Raw genomic sequence first — 23,741 nt, 5'->3', positions numbered from 1 at the left:
CATAGGATCCGTTTGTCTTTAAAGAAAGATCAATTCAGTTTTACTTAATTTAATCCAAATAAAACTGAATTGATCTGAAATTATTTGAACCGGGCTGCAAAATAGCAAGCAAAGCTGGCCTATTTCAATGTATAAAAAATACAATCATCAAAGATAAAATGACAGTAGAAAAAATGCATACTTTTAACAAGGTTTATCTAAAAAAAAAAAAAAAAAAAAAAAAAAAAAGACACTAGGTGGTGCTAGAGACGATTAAAAAGTTTCCTTTCTGAAATATTTTTGTTTCATTTATTTTATCTTTTTACAGAGTATATAGTGTGGCACAAGCTGGCGCTTCCTGATTTTTAAGCCTACATTACCAGTGTCCCACGTTTTTATTATTTTGCCTGACAAAACTCGCCCCTCCAAACGAACGCACGCCTGACTTGCCCCATCTCGACATCTCAACATGAACACACTAAGCTCACAGCTAACAGGTGAGCTGCTCTTCTCTTAAAAAAAAAAAAAACAATGGTGGATATCATTGTGTTGTGCTTTTTTTCTACTCACCCTGTTCAGCTTAACACAATTCCTGATAAGGAATGTTAGCATGAGTGACCGAAACGGGGTAGCTGGATGCTATGATTACTAAAGTGGTTAATCTAAGGATCAAATGCATGCTAATTTAATGAATTGCTGGCATCACAGCGCCATCTAGCAGCCCTGCATGACAGCTACAGCAGACTCAGTGTGGCTTGGCTGTATTGTCTCTTCTAAACGTTGAGCGTCATCCCAGTCAACATCCAAAAAATACCAACAGTGTAAAAGTAGCTAATACCAAATACAACGATAAAAGACTAGCATTTGGTATAAAAACAAAACAAATGTATTGATAAAACACTGTGTTGATAGTTGATTGTGTAAATTGAAAGCTCACTGTAATAAGACAACTTTAAAATAAACACAAAATGTAGGTGAAAAACTTGCCAATCATGGAGAAGAACTTCACTAATTGCTGCCTCCTCAGATGCTCTTAAACTCATCATGTTAACCCCCCTCCCCACACATTTCTCAGTTTCCAAAGAGCTCATTAAATCAACAAGCACACACACACACACACACACACACACACACACACACACACACACACACAGAGCTGCAAACATGAGGTTTTCTCTATTTTCATCACCATACCTGGGCACCACTTACCTGCAGGCTAGTTGTTCAATTGTCAGGGGCCATGACAGAAATAACAGTTTGCTATCATTGTGTCTGCATGAGGTAGAAAAACATTAGCTCCCTCCAAAAAACAAGCAACACGGCAGGCGACGCCGCGTCTCCGTGGAGACGCAATTAGCTTTCTCGGGGCCAAAGCTACAATTTGTCCCGCACAGAAAACAAGCAGCACCTGTGGGCGCAGACATGTGGGGCCCACATTCAAGTGGCCCGAAACGGCGGAAAAGGAGCGACGTAAAGTCAAGCTGGCTTTTTCTTGGACTTATTTTTTTTCTTATTATAAATAGAGCTGACAGAAAAATTAAAATATATACTCATAATAAGAAAGAGGAAAAGATTATTTCAAGGTGTTGCAAGTGGGATGTTACAGGATGAAAAAGGTCTGATGATTATATTTGCGAGACATTTGTTAAAGCTGTGACAGAAAGAGTAAACGTTCAGACATTTTTAAAGTAAATGACAGAACAAAGAAAAAGAAAAAGTATTTTAAAACAAAAAAAACAGGTGGACAAAAAAGAAGTTAATGGAAATTAAAGACAACAGAAAAATGAAACACAAGGAATGTGAAACGGTTGTAAATCACGGTGATACAAGAGCGAAGAGAGCGCCGACGCACAACTCAGGAGGGAGACACAGATATGTACACATTTTAGTCAGAAAAATGGATAGAACCACTTACTGAGGCTACAGTCTATCCTGATACAATCTGGCGGGAGAGAGAACGAAATGGTGAGAGTAGAAAAAAAATAGAAACAGAGGAAAGAGAGAGAAAATAAAGAAAGAAGAAAAGAGAAAGAAAAAAAAGACATTTTACATCCTTCAAGGTACATTCTGCAGACAACCAAGCATTGTTCTGAGGCCACCATCCGGGGACAGGCTCTTAGTCAGGATCACCCTCTCGCTAAAACGCCCAACATCCATCTTTTATTCCATCCAATGAAAGCACAGAAGAAGGCAAGACTTACACCCAGAGGTTTTACTATGGTTTCTTTGAAATAGTTTTCATTTTAGGAGGTAGAATGTGACCAAATAACAACTACAGAGTGAGATTAAAGAGAGAATTTTGCAGTGCGATATGTTAATCCTCACTTTGAAATCACGGCATTTTTAAAAGAACACATTACTGAACTGCTAAATGCAAATGTTTTCTTCTTTCTTCGCCTTTTTGAACTTTAACTTCAGCCCCGTTTCCTGTTCCTTAAAGCTCCGTTTACCTTCTGCAGCACTTTGATTCATGAGAAAAAACCCCAACAGTGTAAAAGACAGAAAGGGTGATCTGCACAGCCCAGCCACTGCATGCCTGCTGCACACGCGCACAAAAATATGGGAAAAACTGTTGCAATTCATCATCTTACTCTTACTTTATCAAGCAAATGATTCTGTTTGCTTAGTTTAAACTGACCCACAAAATCCCTTAAGCTGGAGGTTACTAAGTAAAGGGAATTAAAAACCACTTATGCGTCGATTCATTACACCCTTTGAATTCATCTTTCAGTTCAGCTTAAGTTTCTTGTCCTGAAACATGAAGCACGTGTGCAAATGGCATTGTGGCTCGGTTGTGGTCTAGAGCTGTCAACCGCTACAGAATAGTGGACACAAACAGCCAGAGACCAGCGTCACCGCGGAGACGTGTGGCAGAGATGCAGCACAGCTTCGTTGTAAGTTCGTTGTCCCGGGTTCCGTCGGGACAAACGAGGACTTGGGTGTTTTTGAAAGTTTTCAACATTTTAAAATATAGTTAATCTCTCTGCACTAAAAGAAACTTTTCTATTTTTAATAAATTAGCAAAAAAAAAAAAAAAAAAAAAACTCCTTGATTTTTCCAAATTAGCTGCGTTTCCATTACAAATTTGTGCAGAACTTTGTCAGTGGTGCCGTTAGTGTCAAAAACACACAATTTGGTAATTTTGGTGCTTTCATTAAATAAGAATCACAATTAAAAATCACACATGAGTATGTTTGTTCACACGAAAAGCCATTAAATGATCCTCCAACTACTTCCTGTCGTCTTCTTCTTCGTGGTTTTCGCCAGTGGCAGCCTCCGGTTGTCGATGATGTGACTCGCGTGATGTGAAAAAAGTGTTTCCGTTACATTTTCCCAAAATAAACCAATTTCGATACGACCAAAAATAACCCCACCAAAAATGTCATTACCATTGAGCAAATTTATTTTCTGAATGTCAAATTGTGCAATGAAATGCTCAGTTGGTACGCAGCTAATTTTTCAAGAAAATAAATCAATTTGAAACAATTTGGAACAATGCTGTAACATAAAAATGTGGAAAAAAGTGAAGAGCAATGACTATTTCCTGGGCTGTGTCTAACAGAGTCGGTAGTAAAATGAAGCCCGGTGCGTCGCGGCCTGGCTGGAGTCTGTAGGTGGCAGCATGGCTGCAGCTGCTCCAGCTGTGGGCTGGTCTCTCTGGCTGTTTGATCCGAGGGCCGCAGACATACAGGCCGTTGAAGGGATGAAAAGTTCCATCGTCTGAGTTCTGGCTAGATGGGATGTTCATGAGTGACGAAGAGATAGAGAGAGAGAAGGTGGAGGAGGAGGTGGAGGAAGTGGGCCTGAGAATGATAAAGTTCAGAGAGTGAGGGATTTTTTAAATTTTTTTTTTCTTTTACTGCCGTCTCATTGGATGACTTTAGCGTTACCACCTGATGCACCTCTGTCATGCTCGTCAAATACTGACTTAGTGTATGAAAAGGTAGCAGGTCAGGCCCGTCTTACCCATGTAAATATTCACTCTAATGAAACATTATGGAGCTAAATTAGTCCCAAAAAGATTCACAAAACATACAAGATTTGTAAGTGAACGACATGTTTACGATCTATTAGGGCAAATCTATTCAGTCTAATTCTATGCTTTCTCTGCACAACATCATGCTTTATTATTTATCTTATGCTGGAACAAAGTAAATTTCCACAGCCTTTAGGGGATCAATAAAGTATTATTATTATTATTATTATCTACAATTCCTAATTGCACGTTCTCTACATTGGTTGTTATAATCTTAATTGCACTGATTAAATACATTAAAGTTGTTTTTCCATGTTTGACCAACTTGTGAAGCTATTGGTATATTTAAGTGTGAATTATCAAATAAATTGTAATACAGCAGAAATATCCAAATATCACAGAATCAAAATTGTAATTCTCCGTTCAAGGCAGAAGAAAGTCTTGGATATCTGAGCATTAACCAGGTTTATTGGAAAAATTGTATTTTTGATTTGGCCCAGGAGCCGAAAACCATTGCATTAACAGACATGCACTCACACAAGTTACTGGATTCTAAAAATATTAACTTTGTAGGCTGTGCTCCTGTAATACATTAAGTTAAATGGAAATTTTCTTCTTTTCCTAGAAACATTTAAAAACCCTGAAATCTAATGAGAGCAGCGGTGCCGTTTCGTGGCAGCTCCATCACAGGCTGGAGTGATTAATTTAGCTCCATAAAACAGAAATAAAACAAGTCTGGCTTCCAGTAGTCCGCCTCTAATCCGAAACAATACAACTTCCAAAATGTTCTCTTTGTAGGATTTCACTGACCTTCTCTTGGAAAAAAAGAAAAAAAAAAGAAAAAAGAAAGAAAGATACATTTTAGCTTATTTTATAAATTTCTCCACTTTAAGCTGGTCGGTAATGACAGAATTCATGAACTAAATTTCAAGTGAGAAGAAGTGGAACTGACCTTCCTCCCAGCTAACTCCATAAAATATGGAGAGAGAGAGAGAGAGAGAGAGAGAGAGAGAGAGAGAGAGAGAGAGAGAGATGGGTGCAAGTCACCCTGAGGCCTTTTAGAGACAGGCTGAAGGGTTGAGACCCAGGGCCAGGCCATGGATATTATTAGAGATGGATCTTTTTGACAAGGTTAGGAGATTGAGAACCTCATGGAGGAGAGAAAAAAAAAACACTGGATGGAGAGGGATTGAAGAATATGAAGAGGAATTACAGGAGGGTGGCTCACCTTGGGGACCGAATGCAAGGGATGCTTTAATATGCAGGATTTTTCTCTTTGTCTTTTTTTTTAAACAAAACTGCAATCTGTGGAGGAAAAGTTTCTAGATTTTTTTCCTCCGTGTTGTTAAGTTGCCTGTGAGCACTCCGGTCATTCATTTTGAATACACAGTTAAGCCCCAAATTACGTAAAACACCTGTCAGATATAGATTTAAAGTCACGTATTGTCATTTGACCAAAAACATTTGTTTAAACTTCATAAACATCAGAACCTTCTTATATCTATTTTGACTATCATTGATGATGAGCTCCAAGTGTTTGAATGACCTCCATGTCATCACCCTAATCTTTCACTTTCTTTGAATATGTTGCCATTGGCTTTTTTTTTACTCTGTCTGCTCCAGTTAACACTTAAATAATTACTACATTAGTTGATTATTTCATGTTTGATCCGATTTTATTCGGACTGTCCAACCCCAAAGCATGGAAAAACTTCCAGTCAGAATAAATATGAGAGGAAAATTACAATTTTAAGTGAACCCATACACCTGCCAGCGGTTTGGACTTAACTGCATAAGTTAAGTCCAAACTTATGCAGTTAAGTTTGGACTTTTTGTTTTGTTTGGTTACAAAAACAAACAGGCTCACCAGTAGACAGGTGTGTCTATTTTAGGTAATGAACTATTCAATTTTTTTGCACTGTCAAATTTAGAAACTTTTCTCCATCATTTAACAAGAATAGTCAGTACGAAAAGGAAAATGATGGGGGGGGGGGGGGGGGGGGGAGGAGAAGAAAATGGAAGACGACAAATGAAAATGGCCTACCGAGGTTGACAGTGAGTTTGACCCGGCCTCCGTCCAGCTCCAGCCGCAGGGTGTCCGCCGACTCTTTGGAGGTGGTGGCCATGAGCAGGCCGTACGCCCGCTGCGACATGAAGCGCAGCGCCACGTCCTCGGCCTCCGTGTGCATGGTGATGGGCATGATGATCTTCAGGTACATGCTGCCGTCGTAACTCAGAACGGTTGCCTCTGCACAGGAGGGAGACACAGGGTGGAAGAGGATGAGACATAAAGAGGATATGCTGATTTGTAAATGTAACCCAAGTGGAGATGATACCCTAACGTCAACAACCACGTAAACTAAGTGAATTCATCCATCAGCAGGCGTGGTGGATGAAGTTTCTTGTCCACAACAACAGACACGAACGGAGCTGGGCTCAAACCAGCAGCTCACCATTTACAGAAGGAACTCCTGTAACTGGTGAACTGCCACCATCACCAATGCAAACAAGTACTTTCAGTCATTACGTTAGCTTGGCAGTGATCTGACAAGAAACCAAATGGCTGCTGACAGCTTGAGAAAAACTGCAGAGTCACAGTTAGGGAGGTAGAAAACTATGGCGTCACATTTGTGCCAAAAACCTGTGGAGCGTATTAGGAAATCACAACATTGCATTTATTAAAAGAGGCCCATGAATGCAGCACGGCAAGCAGTAGTACTCGTAGACTAGAACTACTGAACTAGAGTACCAGCACTGGTAGACCAGTGAACTAATAAATTAATAAATTAGTAAAGTTTAACTTTAGTCCTGAATCATCCGATTGGACAGATTTTTTTTTTTTACCTCCGCCATTAGATTTGGTCTTAACTGTAGAAGAAGGAGAGAATGATGTGGATTTAAAACATAGAAGAGGAGGATGAAAAAGAAAAATATGAAGGTAACAAAAAGAAGTTTGCTATTTTAGCATTTATTTTAGTAGGTAGCTGGTGACACCTTTAAAGAATTATCCAGAGACTTGTAGCCAGGGTATAGCTAAATTTACTTTCTGCTAGTGTACTAGAACTCTTTATTGTTACTTACTTCTCGGTGTGCTGCATTCGTGCGCCTGGGAATACGCCAGCGATCAGCGATGCATGCTCTCTCATTTAATAAACCGCATTGTCGTTGTAGCTTAATACGCTCCACAGGTTTTTGGCACAAATGTGATGCCATACAAATCGTAGAAAAAAAAAAAAGTAGTACACTCAATAAGTTTTTCCTTTACTGTGGCAAAAAGAAAACCACTGTTCATGTGAAGCATTATGAGAGACAATCTGAGGCAAACATTTATTTATATCAGGTCTAAATCCAACTGAGAGGCTGCTGTAAGACTTAAAATCTAATTATCAGAGATCCTCTGTATCCACTCTGACTGAGATGGATCTGTTTTCCAGAAACAAATTAGCAAAAGGATGTATAAGCTTCAATAGTCTCGTGTTGCTCTGCAAGGTCTAAAAAAAAAAAAAGGCCCCAAAAAAACCTGCAGAAATAAGATCAAACACACACTGCATTCATTTCTCCATCTTTACAATTACAGTGTAATACTGACTTATAAGAGCAGAGAGATTAGTGTTTATTTGTGATTGCATCTCAGACTAAGGGGACAAAATGTCAAGCGCTGCTTGTTTTCGATTTCCAGAAGGCACACTTTAAATTTGACATGCAGCTGTGATTAATGCACGTATAATGAAAGTTGCCTAGGAGACTGACAGTTCCCCGAGGGCTGCTCTTATCTAGCACGGCGAATTCACATGTTTCACCACAGCCTGATGTGAGTCACTCACATCAGGTGTTCGCACGTAGAGCACGAGCACATCATGTTCTGAGATGGGAATAAAAATCCCCGTTATGAGCCGAGATTCAGGTAAAAACGGCGTGCTGAACAAAACCACCTTCTGGCAAACATACAGCTCAAAACAATACAAATAATAATCATTTTGCAGCATTAAGAAGTCTGATTCCTTCTGGCAACCCTCACCACCGTCCTCTGTTGTTTCTGAGTCGGTCTGCTTTGGTCTGTCTGTGTACAAAATGTAATTCCCTGACACAAAGTCGGTGTGTGGGTGGTTGTTAGAAAACTGTCTTGCTCCTGCGGTAACACTGAACACCACTAGATGGCAGAAGAGCGATAGAGAAAGCCCACCTGCGATTGGAGCACCTGAGGACTAAACTGCGAACATATCACCCTTCAAAATGAAGAAATGTCATCGTCTGCTTCAGCTGTCCTGATTTGAATCCAATCTCTGTTTCCCTCATTACCCTCCTTGTCCCTCAAACTCTTGATACTGCCATGCCTGCTCGCCTCCACAGACGTGCAAAAGGAAAAAAAAAAGAAAGAAAGGAAGAAAAAAACAAAAAAACAAGACTGATCTTCCCAGAGCTGCTCAGAAGCAGTATGGTCCTATTTGACTAGCTCAACCCGCGGCCCCCCTGGCGTATCACCCCCACCCACCCGCCTTGGTTTGTGTGACAGGCACAGATGGTGGCAATAAGCCCGGCTGCACTGCCACACTGCTGCCAACCTCTCAGCCTGGCCCCCGCTCAACCGCCGGACCCCACTGCAACCGAGCCTCGGGCGGCAATCGGTTCAGACACAACTCCCTCTGGAGCTTTCACTCCCACTATAACAGCAGCCGCTTAATTATGTCAATGAGCAGGGGGAAAAAAATGACATAAAATGCTGTCGAAATGTGTATTGTTTGACTCTCCAAAACAGACAATTTCAAAACTTTTTCATAAAGGGGCAGTATTATGTGTTTTACAGCCACATAGTGCCATTTCATAGAAAAAAATGCTGTATATATCAAACATGACTAAAAAGAAATTAGACTTCACCATGAAATTGGGCCTCCGTCTCTTTAAGAAGCTTCAACTCTTTCTGAAACTCCGACTTCAGGAAGTCATCACAACGTGACTCCTCTATTAACCCTTGAGCAATGTTTCTACCAGTGATTCACTGAGCAGTAGCTCCTATAATGAGCTCAGCTGATGTTCCACCAGGTGTTTGCTAATTGCTGCTGGCTAGTCTGAAGGAGTTGAGTGGGGGAGTGGCAGTGGAAGGCTGCTCCGTGAGACAAAAGCTCAGAAACTTGAAAGCTGTGAAGCTTTGAAGGCAGCGCAGGTTTCACTCAGGCTTTTTGCACAGCTGAATGGTTGCCATGGGAGATTAATAGATTTGTCAAACATGCATTAATGAATTAAGGCAACACTGCAGATTTGATTTCGATGAGGGCATAGCACTATAACATGGTGTAAAACTCATAAAGCTCCTCCTTGGACCTGCAGTTTCCAAGATGCCTACTCAGCTCCTTCAGACTAGCCAGCAGCAAATAGCAAACACCTGGGAGAACCGCTGCATCTGCTGAGCTCATTATAACAACCATTTCACAGTCCAGTGCTCTGATGAATATTTGTAAATGCTTAATAGAGGAATGTTGATGCAATGACGTACTGAAGGTTTTGTAAAGAGCAGGGCCTTTTTAAAGAGACAGAGGCCCAATTTCAAGCCAGTAAATTGTGATGTCATATTTGTTTTCAGTCATATTTGACATATTTAAACAGCAGAAGGTGACATGAGTTACTTGATTGATGCTACAAAATGATATTATGTGAACATATAATACTGCCCCTTTAATATCTACAAATGCCCAGGTATGTTTTGTTGATGTGATCCTTACCTATCTCACAGTTGGTACCCAGGTATCCCGTGCCAGTGCAATCACATATGTACCGGTTCCAACCCTCCTTGCACAGGCCGCCGTTGCCACACGGGGCACTGCTGCAGCGCTTCTGCAGCTCACGGGTGCAGAAGCTGCTGACGCCCAGAGCGCTCTGGATCTCCGCCAGGCGGCGGACGTCGCGGCTCTTGCCGTCGATGAACAGGTCGCGGACGCAGCCGACGTAGCCGTAGTTCAGGAGCGCCGTCCAGACCTCCGGCGGCAGGATGAGGTCCGACTTGGACTCGGGCAGTCCGCCCAGGTACATGTCACTGTCCAGGTCCAGGATCTCACTGCCCTCTGGGGACAGGAAGGGCATGCTGCGGCTGTTGACGGAGATAGACCCTGAAGGAGACCAACACAGACAAGGACACTAGTTAGAGTTAAGTAATGAGAGGAAAAGATCTCGTATAAGAACAAGGGAAATTAATAATTTGCTGTTTATTACTTTCCATTCTGTAATTTTAGACTAAATTTAATTTATGTGTTTTACTGTAGAACAAGCCATAAAAATGATTAACTTTTTTTCCAGAGAGGCAGAAAAAGAAATAAAGTAAGATCAAGTGTGAGGAATGAGTGCGAGGGGCCTGAAAAATCAGGGTCGCACAACTAAGACAGAAGAAAGAAAAGGGAAACAGGATAGATGACAGAAGAGTGTGTGAGCACATGTGTGTGTCTAATGTCTCTATAATAGGCTAAATAGAAGAGAAGGGAAGCAGAATGCAGCAGGGAGTGGGTGAAACAAAATGCCTCCTCTCCTTCTGTGATTAACGACTCCATCTTAATTTTCTATTAAAAGCCTATTACAGCAGGAGCAGCGCAGGGATCGCATGCGCGCACATACACACCGGCGCTCCTTCACACCCTTTCTCATTATGCCGCACCATTAGGAGGAGGTATCATGTCCACAAGGTGCTTTAACGCCTACGGATCATTCATCAGACGCCATGGATTGAAACGTACTCCTGGTCGAGTCCAGAGGCACCTCAAGACATCACAGCCATGAAAAGCACGGATACTTTAAGGTGTACCACAAGTGATTTTGTTACTACTGTGTAGCATGGTGTAACGCAAACTGAATGTGTCATAATTGTCTGTGAGAAACAGATTTGGCTATAATCATGCACTCCTAATCTGATGATCTAGCTACTTTTTGTCCTTATACTTAGGGATGTATGATATACCGACATCAACATCAGTTTCGGCCGATGTTAGACTTATCGGTATTAGTCCGATGAGAGTGAATGTGCCGATATTAATAACCAATATTTATTTCCATCTTGTTGCTCTTTGTGTGTGTGTTTGGCATTTCCATGAACCATAGAACTGCACAAATTGAAATAGCAAAAATTAACCCACCCAATAGAAACATGCCAATTTTGAAAAAAAAAAATTCAATACCGGTAAATTGTTTTTTTTTTTTGTTGTTTTTTTTGCATCAGGATGAGTATGTTCTTTCAGCCATACTGAAACAGATGAATTTCAAAAACTACAAAGGAAACATTTTTTTCACATCACACAAGTCACAGGATCAAAAGGTGGATGTTACGAAAGGTAAAAACCTAGAAGACGACGACGGGAAGTAGTAAGAGGATGATGGTTTGTTTATGTTTCTTCAGACAATGTGCAACTGTTTACATCTGTCGCTGCCATGATTTTTAATGACTTGTCACGTGAACAACTTTGATCGTGTGATTTTCATTTGTATTCTTATTTAATGGAAACACTGCAATTACAAATTTCGCTTTTTTCACACTAGCAAAAATATTGACAAGGACTTGCACACATGTGTAAATGGAAATGCAGCTGGTGATTGAGATGGACCATAGGATGTGTGTGTGATTATCTTAAACACAGAGACAATGGTCAATGTGTTGCAGTTGTTTTTCCATGTTGTTAAAAAGGTAAGGAAATAATATTGATAGATATCTGTTACTGACCATAACACCAATTTTAATATCAATATTAAACTTTTTTTTTTTAATATTAGTGCATTCCTGCCCTTATTTGTCCAATAAATTCAACAAAACATTGAGAAGTGAATTATTTGACCCTTATGATCACTTGGCAAAACTGTAAAATCAATAACATTGCATAATTTTCATGGATACTTTTCTTTAAGATTTGACAATAAATAGTATTTTTGCAGTGCATAACACATCTATGTTAAGATCAAGAGAATTCTGAAATCTGTCAGGAATTCATGAACCAAAACCATCAGTAAAGGTGTTTGGCTGCAATAATGCATAATCAAAAGCAGAATGGGTTGGGCTCCAGCATTCTCATTCCTGCTTTGAGTTAACCGTCCACAGTGCATAGCCCCTTCTTGTTAACCCAGTGGGACTCTGTGTTCTCTTTAGATGTTAATATTTTTTTTTTTTTTTTTGCCATTTTTCTTTGCAAATTCCTGACAAATATTGTCTCCTGTCGCTGCCAATTTGTCTTTCGTTTCTTTTGTCATGCACATTGCTATTTTCAAAGCGTGTTGCTTGGAGCATTATGTCCCAACACTTTGATGCTTTTCTTGGACTACATGGCCCTTTCTCTTTGAAAATGCTCATTTTTTCTGTACTTTCTCCAAACTGCAGGCACACGTGACTGAGAAACTCGACAACATTAACACCCGGAACCGTGTTTTTCTGTCAGTTAGCCAAAGAAATTTGGTTGTAAACCAAAATCGGCTCATTTTGAATCAACTTGATCAGGCAGGATGTGTGATTGGCTACAGTACAGTGTGTGTTACAGCAACTCTTCAGTGTGGATGCCGTAACTGAGTGAAGACTCCAAGTTAACTATGTTCAGTTACGATAAAGTATTTTGTATTCAAAGTACATGAGAGCAAAACTCTCTCACTACACATAAAAGCTGTTTTAGTGCTGTGTAGAGGTAAATATAATGATGTAAAACACATAGACACAGTAATCCTTAATCCTGTCTTGACATATTTTCTTAAATATTATTATAATGTTACCCGGTCTCTTACTGTTGATTGTTCCTTTTTTTTTTTTTTTCTTTTTTTTTAACCTCTTGTTGAAATAACTTTGGTATTTTGTTGTTTCTTCAAACTGTTGTGTATGTTAAGCCTACATTTCTAGCTGCTTATGTGAATAATGTGTGTATTTATTGTCTGTTTGGGCAGTTGCTGGCCTGCTGTGCAATATACACCCTTCAACAATAAAGTCTGTTCTTTTCTATTCTAAGAGGCACCATTGGATTTGTTTTTACATCACTTTTGTTTTTTAATTTTCACAAAATTTCCAAAGCAAGAATATTCCACTATGGGACTAGCAACTGGTCTTTCAAGCAATTTAAATGTCTCTTCTTGCATCTCTGCTGCATACATTCACTGTAATCATCACATTTTCCAGAAACACTATAACAAAAAAACCCCACAACCCCTACTCTCTGCAGCTCCGGATTATTTCTCTCCGGCTCATCCTGCTTCCTCACCTTTCCTCCCTTCCCTCTGGAAATCCACATGGCACCATTCTCCGTCATTGACCTTCTTGTTGCTGGCCTTGAGCTTTGTTTTTCCAGAGCCCATATCGATCAGCAGGTATAAATATCCGTCCAGCAGCTCCATAGCAAAGTAATCGGTCTTCAGTTCCCTCCCGGGCTTCTGCTCTTTGGGCCCCTGAGGACGTCCGTGGCTGAACAGCAGCAGTCCGCTGGGCTCGGTGGTGCGGAAGTCGAAGGAGATGGAGCCTGTCTTCTTGGTGTTCCACTTTGGCAGCGAGATGAAAGCTTCGGGAGCTTCGAACGTGACGGGGTCGAGAGCCGCCACGTCCTCGCAGCGGAACACCAGGTCACCGTGCAGCGTGATCTTAGGGTCGCGGTCGATGGCCAGCCGGGAGAGCTCCAGTTTGAAGTCGTTGTTCTTGTACACCACCTGTAGGAGAGATGGCACAGCAGGGTTTGGCATATGAGAAGTGTGCTTTTGTAAGCACACGTCTCACTTAGCCATTTTTTATATTTAAAATGGCTAATTTTAAATATGAAATCAGCCATTAAATATTTAAATATAACACTTAGTACTGCCTTATGAACTACAGTGGCCAGTTGTTGGTCCAAATACCTAAAATAGCTGTAGAAAACACTATGTCACAGTATCAAACTGTTCATGTATGCAGAGGCACGTGGCACTTTCCGAGGCCTCCACAGCGCCCCTGGTGGCCCCCACTTTGTACAACACCAGCCTAGAACAGGTTAATATTTGCAGTCACAAATTTAGCCTTTTTAGCTTAGTGTAGCTTCATTGTTTTCAGCTCTATTTTAAGCGGCATAATGCTAACTCTACTCAACTTAAAGTGAAAATTATTGAACCACCAACGACTACACATTGCAAAACAACTGTTTGATTAACAAATTTTCTCCTTTATGAGAAAATGATAAAATTGATTTCATTATGAAGAGATTTATGTGTGCAGCATTTTATGGGAGGCTGCTTTTTCTCATTATTATTACACATCATAAACATCAATCTGCTGATGGGACTGGGATGGAAATTGGTCACTTGGCCATAATCTCATGTACTTGCATGTAAACATCAATTAATTTAAATTTATTTTAAAAAATAGATTGAAACAATCAATAACAAAAACTATTAATGGTGGTTGTAAAACAACAAAATGGAGCATTTCTGTCATCTACTGACATGGAGTGTGGCCAAAACTCTTATCTGTGTACTGTATGATATGAAGACACAGATTGACAGCTCTGGTGGGGGTAGCCAATCAGATTCCAAGGGTAGCCAGAGTGCCCAAAATAGCTGAATGGGTAAAAAAGGAGAAGACTTCTCTTGGCTTTCTAGTTCAGAACTTGCATTAGGTGGACAGAACCTCTAACGAGACATCTAAGTCAGATAAATATTTGGTTTACTGACGCTGAATTATTTGTTGAGGAAAAAGTCTTTTCGCCTCAAACTCAAACATCGAGCGACCACTCGGGGCTGATGCGTTATCCGAGACGTGCCTTCATTCATTTTAATGCCGAGAGTCAGGGCCGTGTGGGGGCACACATCAATCCGCTATTAACACTTTATGAACTCCTCACCGTTTCTCCAAAAAAACAGAAAAAGTGCAAACCATTTTGTTGCACCAATGAAACGCCGTTCAGGGAACGAAGCGACAAAATAAACGACAAGACAACGCGCAAAAAAAAAAAAGTCTCTGGGGGAAAACCAAAAGCAGACTAGCGTGAATGTTGCCTGCAGTCTAAAGGTCTCCGAATGCATTTGATGGAATACAGCTTTATCGTTTGCGCTTTAAGTGTGTGAACCTCTGCGCCTTACCGAGTGTACTCAGAACAAATAAGCAGCTGCAGGAAAGATAAACTCTTGTGTTTTTAGTTCTGACTTTGTTTTCATTTGTTGAGCACAAAGTACACAGCGTTCGACAGACCATCCTCAAGGTAACACTGCGAAAAAAGCTGAGATTTCTCCATTTTGTTTTTTTTTTGTTTTTCCTGTTTCACTCCTTCTGCTCAATCACACACCTACACAAACCCGGTAAGAGTCATCTGAGTGGAAGAATGCCTTTTCTACATTCTCTTGTTTTATTTTTTTTAATGCCGGTATCCAAGCTACAATGTTAAGGAGGTTGTTTTGTTGCTGCAAAATCACAGGGAAGCCACCTGCTCTTTCTACCTGATTAGTGATGGTGACCGTAGCTTGATTACCTTTTCCCCTTTTGGGTAGAAAGGGAAGGAAATATTAGGGTGGCCCTCATAAATAGACAATGATTTCTTTAACCCTTCCAGACTGAACGGATCGGTGACGACACAGCCAAATTTGCAGTACCATAAATCCGCGACACTTTGAGCCATCTGAAAAATTCCAACGGTTCCTGAAAGGGGAGACGTTGCGCTTTTCAATATTGTTACGGTAATTTCACTATCGACGTAGCAAGAAGTGAAATGAATCTGAGGGGCTCTCTTTTAGTAGACGGTATATTGCGAAAATAACTGCAAGATATTAAAAGTTCCAGTTGTTATGGATAAATGGGCAAATATATTTACTTACAGGACATTTAAAGAACTTTGTACAATTAAAATAAGGAAAAATGTCCAGGCAGAGATTTGAAACTTAGGACTCAAAGGGTTGATTTTGTGTGATTGGCTGATACTTATATGAGAAACTGCTCTGAAAATCATCCACTGGCCCCTTTTGCGCTGCAGTGAGGGACGACTAGCTGCTACAAATGCTCATCAGGTCACGTCTTTACAGGCGTGGTTAACAATACTCATCCCACCTTTGAAAATTGTTAAACTGTCGTTTTTAGCAACATGTCCAACAAAAAAATATTAGTATCTGTCAAAATCGGAATTGGCAAGACAGATTTTGGAAACAGCAATCTGTGCACCCCTATACAGTATGTATATATGTAGAGCATTTCTTACTATTGCTCTCAATCCTACTTTTTTTCCTCTTGTAAGAGTCTCTCTCTCCGTTTCACCTCTCTTTTTTAAACCAAAGACAGAATGTTCAGCAAGAGCAATTCAATGGTAGTTTATTCTTGAACCTCAGGCTGCTTTGATCATCTTCTCAATTGGCAGCTCCACCGCAAAGTACTGTACACCTCCTAATGTTGTCATTAGCAGAGATTAGTCCTGGTAATTAGCCACGATAACACTAAAACTGGCAGCTAATAAGGCGTGAACTTGCCTGAGATAATGTGTAAAGAAGTGAAAGAAAGAGTGCAGAGGAGGAAAAAGCTTTAAGACGAAGGTAAATATTTATGTGTGTCTTCAGGTTTTTATTTTAGTTTCCACAAAAGTCAGCCTGGTAGGATTCATTTTACACCAATGCAAAACATTCTGAAGTTCCCTCTTAGGTTTTTGATGAGCATGGTTGATGAGAGCAGCTAAACTCCAGGAACATCAGAATGAGTGATGAATAGCATTGTTCATCTCATTATTCCATTTGTTTGTTTTGCAGTTGCTTTTTTATCGCCACCAACTCTTAACTTCTGCAATTTTCTTTGCTTGAATTTGGTAAGTATGGAAAGTGTACACATAAAGCTGTTAAATCTGGTTTAATCAAAGTTTAGTTCATTTGCCTAGAAAGTCTGGTTCCTTTGGCGAGATGCGCAATTTAACTCTGACGGGGCCATAAAATGACACTCTGGTCTGCCTAAACACATCAGTCTGGTTTCTGTTGAAGTGCGGTTTAAATGCATATGTGAACGCCAAGCGGGCTGGAGACCGCTCCAAAAGCAGGAAGCAGACTAGAGCGCAGAGCATTCTGGGTAAATACAACCAAAACACAGGACAAAAGGCTCATGGTTTATTACCGATGACAAAGCCGAACTCCTACAACCACTAAAATCTGACGCCACTCTATTTTCGCTTACGTTTGAAGGAGGAAGTTGCGCTCATGTCTTCTTCAGAGGTTTTCGTGTTGTTCCTGCTGAGGAGGTGAGCAGGTTTTTCAAAAGGTTTGGGTCATTTGACACACTGCAGTGTGGAAGCAAACTGCACCAGCTGAAAATGCAAGCAATGTTGCAGTTTTGGTCTTCACTTGAACCAAGTCTACTAAATTGGTGTGAAAACTGCCTAAGAGACGGGCTTTAAATGTGACCCAAGAACCATTTCTCCAGTTTAAAGAGAGTGGTCCGAAAAACAGAAAGTAAGCAGTTATCGACGGTTGGATGGAAAGGTTAAGTAGACTTAGTTATAGAGTTGTTGATGAGAGTACTACTACTAGAGTAGAGGGACTACAGCAGCAAAGGACCACTTCTGGTTGCCTCATCCTGACAAGAAATGTAAGTAAAAGTTAACTTGTGGTGTCTATGAGCTGCTGGTGAACGAGCTCCAGTAGATTTTATAGAGCAATGAACGTGAGACTAGAAGGAACTGCAGATAAGAAGAAAACACATCAATGTGAAAAAAAGAGGACAGAATAAAAGAGAGAAAGAAAATAGTAGGAGCGAGTGAGGGCAAAGATGAGGGCAAGCGCATTCACCCAGTGCACGGAATCAATCGAAGAAATCAATTTTTAATTTGCCCATCAGGATGGCGAAGCAGGTTGTACCAAAGGCACTGCTATGGACTTAATTACACAAAACCGTCTCCCTGCGAAAGAGGGAAAAGATGAGAGGCCGAGAGGAGAAGAAGGGACAGAGACGAGCAGAGAGAAATACAGGAGGAGTGACAAGGACAAGCAGGAGCGCGGACGCTGATGGAGCGGCTGGTGTGAAATGGGTGATAGCAAGGTCAGTGACTGGGAGAGTAATAGAGCGTCGGAGGTTTCAGGGGAGGGACAGATGGTGACACACAGAAGAAGAGTCGGTGGAAACAAGACCCAGGGAAAGAGAGAGACCTGATTTCACGCTCCACCTCTCTGGGAGGAGGCTCGAAAACACACACGCACCGAGTACATCACACGGAGTATGATCATAGCATGTGGGGTGACTTTGAACACACACGAAGAAGCACACACACCAACCCACCAAATAAAAAAAACTTCATATGATTTCAGTGTCTCTTTTGGTGCCTTTTTTTACTCTCCTCTTGCTGTGCTCTTCCTTTGGATTTGTGCTGCCTGGGGTTTAGGGGGGGAGGTCTGGCCAACCGTATCAAAGGCATTTGACCACGGTGGCGGCATGAAAGCCTTGCCCCGGACCATAACGCCAGTGATAATCCAAGCTGTGCCACAGAAGCAGCAGCACAGGATGAAACGCACTGCGGTCTACACCCCCGCACTCACCTCACTCGCAGGTCTCCCTCCTCACTTTCAGCAGCTACAGTACTACCTGGAGTTTCAAATCACTCTGATTGCAGGTTTTCTCAACGCCTTTCTTCGTGGTTGCCTCTCTGACTCAGCTCAGATCATGGAGTCATTAGAGCTTGACTGCAACTGAATTTGTCAGGCCATGAGGCACAAATACTGGGAAAAATTAAGTGTAAGGCAGGGTTAAGGGTACGCCTTTACTTTCGGCGAATTCAGTGCTACCTGGAGCGCTAAGTCATTCTAAATGCAGGTTTTCTCAACACCTGGAAATACTTGTGCTGGTTCTTATTAAGAAACTCGGTTTCAGTGGACTGAAAAAGAAATTCTCTTGGTTTAGTTTGCCGTTTATTGTAATCACGCGTCTCTCAAAGAATTGGAACTGAGCACACAGAAAGAACTGGATGTTATCAGTGCTCAGTAACAGGTGATTTAAAACAATACTTTGTAATTATTTACTCAATTATTCCATTTCCTTTGCTTACAATCTCCACCTGTGAACTTGTGCAGCAAATGATGTTTATTATGTACTCAAAATTACTGCCGTACAACTACAGCCTGTAGATCTACTTTCTGGATGAAAAATGTGGTCAATTAGGCAAAATTAGCAACAAAGTTAGCAATACTCAACGACGGTAAAGCTGAAACCATGAGTGAAAGATCTGCTCCAAAGAATGACTTCCTGAGGGGCATACCACAGAGGTAGGTGTGAATACTGTAACCCTGTTGACAACACTGTACTGTGTTGTGACAAATGTTGGAAATCAATTTGCTCAATGTAACGCTTTAACATTAGCTTCTGCTAAACAACATGTTGGTATATTGCTTTAGTGCTAGAGGAGCTAATGTTTATGTTTAGTGCTTTAGCCTAACTTTTTACTTAGCTGTGTTTAAAGTGACTGCTTTTACCCACAAGCTCAGTCAATGACTGGAAAATCAAGAGCTTCATCTTTTAGCTCAGCTCTCTCTTCACCACAACAAACTAATACAGCACTTTGATCATTGCAGATGCTTCACAAATCTGCCTATCGATGCTAATCTTTCTCTCATTTGTGAACAGGACCCCGAGACATTTAAAATTCCTCCACTTTGTACGGAACCTCATCCAAGATGCTTTTGTATTAAACCCCCTACACTCTGATATCCTTTGGAGTCATCTGATTGTCTAATGTGTGTAGTTTAATGTCAGTGTAAATCGATCTGTTTTGCGAAGGCCTCAGGGGTTTGTTAGAGAACACTGGTGAACAAAAAGCGCCATGGGGACCAAAGAACCGGGTCAGGAATGAAGTAGTGGGAAAATTTAAAGCAGGGCTTTATTCTAAAACAACAGCAGCTTTGATGTCTCAAGAAGTTTGGTTCAATTTGTCATCAGAAGAAAGAAAGATAACAAAACTACAAACTTGCCAAGAGAGGGACATTCAGCTAATGTGACAAGCTAGGCATGTGGAGCAGTAGCCAGAGAAGCAGCTCATAATAACTCTGGGGGAGCTTCAGGCACCTACAGTTAATGTTACTAGTTGTGCACACCACAAATCTGGACTTTATGGGAGTGGGAAGAATGAAGACATTGTTGAAAGGAAGATATAACAAGTCTTGTGTTAAGTCTGCCACCAAAGGGGCACCGCAAATGTGGAAAAAAAAATAAATAAATGGGTTATGTACAAAAGGAGATCACAAATTCACTTCTAAGGCCAGATGTCAAATGCTGTGTGGTGGAAAACTAATACTGCAAATCACCCTCCACTGTGGCGTATCGAGGTGGGCATGTTTTATTTATTTCCGTAGGGACAAGGAAACTAGTCAGAGTTCATATGAGGATGGACAGAGCTGAATACGCAGCAATACTGGAGGTACTGCAGACAGAGACAGAACCACAATGGAACATTTTTGATCAAAGCATATTTGTAGACTAATCGGAAAATATTCCCAGTCTCAAAACTAAAAGCTGCGGCAACAGAAGGCCCTACAACTCCATTTCCATTTCGCTGTCGAACGCCGCTTATTTGTCTTCAACTCCTGTTCTTCCTGTTCACAATCTGTTTTCTCTCCCATTCTCTTCATCCTCTCCCCTTCACTGTGCTCTGTCTGTACACTGACTATAAATCCCGTCTTGTCTTGAAGAGAGAGAGGATAGTTAAAAGCCTTGGGAGGTTTAGAACCTACAGGGGAGCCTTCCGATGGCAAGCCAAATAATGAAAATGTAATTCTCAAGGCATAATTAAGTTAGAGATGGTGTGATTACTGTGTGATCCATTAAAAGTGATGGCAAAAGTAATTACTTATTCAATCAGCGAGGTTTTATGAGGACATAAGATAGTACCACGTTGCTTTGCGTCTATACAAGCCATTACATTTACAAGAGAACATCAGTTGGGGCCGTGATTAGTCTTCATGACAGCTTGTTCGTCTTTGTGGTAAAACTTTGGCAGTATTAAAGACACGTTTTTTGTATATGAATTGAACTGAATCCTATTGGACAGTATAAAACCGGAATACGGCTGCTTCCCCCGTCAGCCTGTTGTGGCGTTATTCATTTCTGCTCAAGTGTTTGGTCTATACCAGGGTTAGAAAGTGCAAGAACAACCACAGAGGGAATAAACACTTGGAAAGCAATTCAGAATGTTGTGCATCTGACACCTCCCACTCCAACATATGGGAGTTAAATCTGCCCACGCTGATGAATCTCTAGAGACTGTGTCAGTCAACACAAGGGCGCTCGCTGAAAAATGTGAGGATGACACTATTCTACGATCCAACATGTTCTCACTGCAACTGTGTTATGCTGCTATAACTACATTTTATTGTGGAACCAAATGGACGTTGGCTGGTATTGTTCGATAAAACAAAAACAGACTCACATCTTTAAGGCAGCCCATAAAGTTGTTGCTGACTGGTGATCCAGGCAGGTCTGCCGTGTTGGGGCTTCCCCCGATGTAGAAGAAGTCATCGGAGCCCAACATGGTGTAATCCTCCTGGGTGTAGCCAGTGGTGGTCAAAATACCATCCACAGAGATGGTCACCTAGTGCAGGCACCGGCCAAGAGAGACAGAAGTAGAAAGAGGGAACAATAGAGCAAGAGTAGAGAATGATAAGAGAGGAGAGGAATTAGAAGAAATGAAGGGGAGAAACAAGGAAGATGTTAGATTAAACGCCAGCGATGGGCAGGGCTGTGTCCTAAGGTGCATTGCTCTCTTTGGTGCTCGTCAGACTGAGGATCTTCACTGCAGAGTGCACTTGTTACAGTAAGGCTAAGCCGTGAACTCCAAGGTACTGATCATTGACGGTGCAGGAAAAAGACGAAAGAGACGGTTTGCTTCAAATGGATTCTGGACTGGTTAAAAACAGGCTAGAAAACTTAAACCGGGCAGGTACTTTTTTTTCTTTTTAATAAGAATAATGTCCACTATCAACAACCAAAAGTTCATTTAGTTCAATTCAATTGGGCTTAGGACTTGAAGCTCGTTCAACTTGTTTGCCAACAACCAGAGACACGGTCTGAACGTCTTCCTTCTCTCTCCTGTTCTGTGTCCATTTGGTACATTCACCATTTACTAAACGTACCAAACATAAGGCATTTGATCTTTACAAGTGGCCCTTTGTTTTTTTTTTTTTTTTTTTTTTTTCTCTCTCCAATCCCTGGCATAGATATTCTATAACATTCCTTTGCTGAACCAGTTTTCATTTCAGGCGCCATCACTAAAAATAACTCCTGTCTCATTTTAATTGCCTCCAGACTCTTCATTCTCTGCAAGGTTACACATTCTGCATTGAATGTTTGATTGTAGACGGAGTCGACAGAGCCAGGTTGGAATGAGGAATCAAAAGGCTCCGACGTAAGCTGAAAGTACGAGATAGTGTTAACAGACGTGCAGAAACAGGACTTACCATTTTCAAAATTCTGCTCTTTTACATTGTAGAGAACGAGACTGGGAGGCTGTGTGTTAAAGCTCAAACTAAATCGTATAGTGTTTGAAATACTGAGTCTCTATAATCTGATATCAATGGAGCATGAGTAATCCAATGAAAAAAAGATGTTTTTATCCTGGATTTCACTAAGAGGTGTGAGAGCTGCTCTGCTAGCAGCGCACACAAAGCTCAGAAGATGAGACGAAACAACTGTTCTAAATGTCACAGCAGCCTGTTCACTAATAGTTCAATAACTACCTGGGGAGTGAGAAAAATGAGATCTGGGATACACTCAAGGAAAGCGTCTCTCCTCCACTCATCGGATAATACAGCAATCATTCCGAATAAAAACCTATTCTCTCCACATTCGGCTCATTACAATGCAGACAAAATTGCAGTACTTGACGAGAATGCAAATAAGTATAATTTAGCTAATTGTACTGCTGCTTTGCATTGTCATTTTACATCATGACCATATTTAGCATTAGCACCACCAAATCAGAGCCTTCAAATAAAACACAAGCACAGCCGAATCATGTTGTCTGATTTGGGACCATGTTCGGTGCTTTGTCAATTATTTATACTTTAATCATATTAAAACAGCTGGCTTCGCTGAAAGGAAAAAAGTGCTCTCATCTGATTTAATATATAATGATTTTGCGTAAATGTATAAACTCAGCACTCCCAGGAGTTATGCACGTCGACATCATGACGAGAACGCCGAGAAGAATTTTCTACTGTCTGTGGACAGAACGCGTCAATTTAATTGCAGTACGTTTAGCTCACTTGTGACAAATTTTACATTTTCTAGACCAGGAGTCTTTCACCTGACTGGCTTAAAATGATAATCAACTAATGTTTTAAAGTGGCAATATTATGTTTTTTCCACGCATACAGTGCCATTTTATAGCACAATCAAATAAGTAGTGTGCCGTTTATTTGTTACAAAAATTATATTACATTTATTTAAAATAACTTCTCTAAACAAGTCTTATTCAGCTGAACTGATGGGAAATTAGGCTCTTGGGGTTCTTAACAACATGTAAACTGTTTCTGTCTGGAACAAATGAAGGAATTCAAAGTTGTGAAGTTGATGGCTGAAGCCAAACTATAGCAACTGCACTCCACAGATCCTGAATCCTCAGCTGAATCATCAGTTTTGATTCTCAATTCCTTTCGCCATTTTTTTTTCCTTTTTCTTCGTACTTCCCTGATTAGCAGGGCAACCCATTTTTATGTCTGCTGTTGGTGAATAATAACGATTATATTGGCCAGACGCATCTGGCAAAAAGAATCTGCAGTTTGCAGAGCTGGTATGTGGAGGTTAGGGGGGGGGGGGGGGGGGGGGGAGGGGGGGGGGCTCTACGGGGGGGCCGCCCTCCTTTTCTTCTTTTGGGGG

At 41.0% G+C, this 23,741-nt stretch overlaps 1 protein-coding gene across 7 annotated transcripts in view; it reads right to left on the bottom strand.

The window, feature by feature from the left end:
* nrxn2b (neurexin 2b) overlaps window positions 1-23,741 on the bottom strand; it is an 825,611-nt gene that overhangs the window by 485,652 nt on the left and 316,218 nt on the right. For 6 of the 7 annotated variants that reach the window (XM_015016195.1, XM_015016655.1, XM_015016584.1 and 3 more), the window contains 5 exons: window positions 21,295-21,456; window positions 13,162-13,600; window positions 9,673-10,056; window positions 6,000-6,203; window positions 1,895-1,921 (listed from right to left, as the gene is read on the bottom strand). In XM_015016195.1, the coding sequence (XP_014871681.1) occupies window positions 1,895-1,921; window positions 6,000-6,203; window positions 9,673-10,056; window positions 13,162-13,600; window positions 21,295-21,456 (1,216 nt within the window). The remainder of the gene's footprint in view (window positions 1-1,894; window positions 1,922-5,999; window positions 6,204-9,672; window positions 10,057-13,161; window positions 13,601-21,294; window positions 21,457-23,741) is intronic. The other variant, XM_015016354.1, reaches the window with a different exon arrangement.

The sequence above is a fragment of the Poecilia latipinna genome, unplaced genomic scaffold (assembly GCF_001443285.1).
Source record: "Poecilia latipinna isolate Pla-1442-1.1 unplaced genomic scaffold, P_latipinna-1.0 Scaffold6, whole genome shotgun sequence".
NCBI classification, from domain to species: Eukaryota; Metazoa; Chordata; class Actinopteri; order Cyprinodontiformes; family Poeciliidae; genus Poecilia; species Poecilia latipinna.
This window is presented reverse-complemented; position numbering and strand designations above follow the sequence as displayed.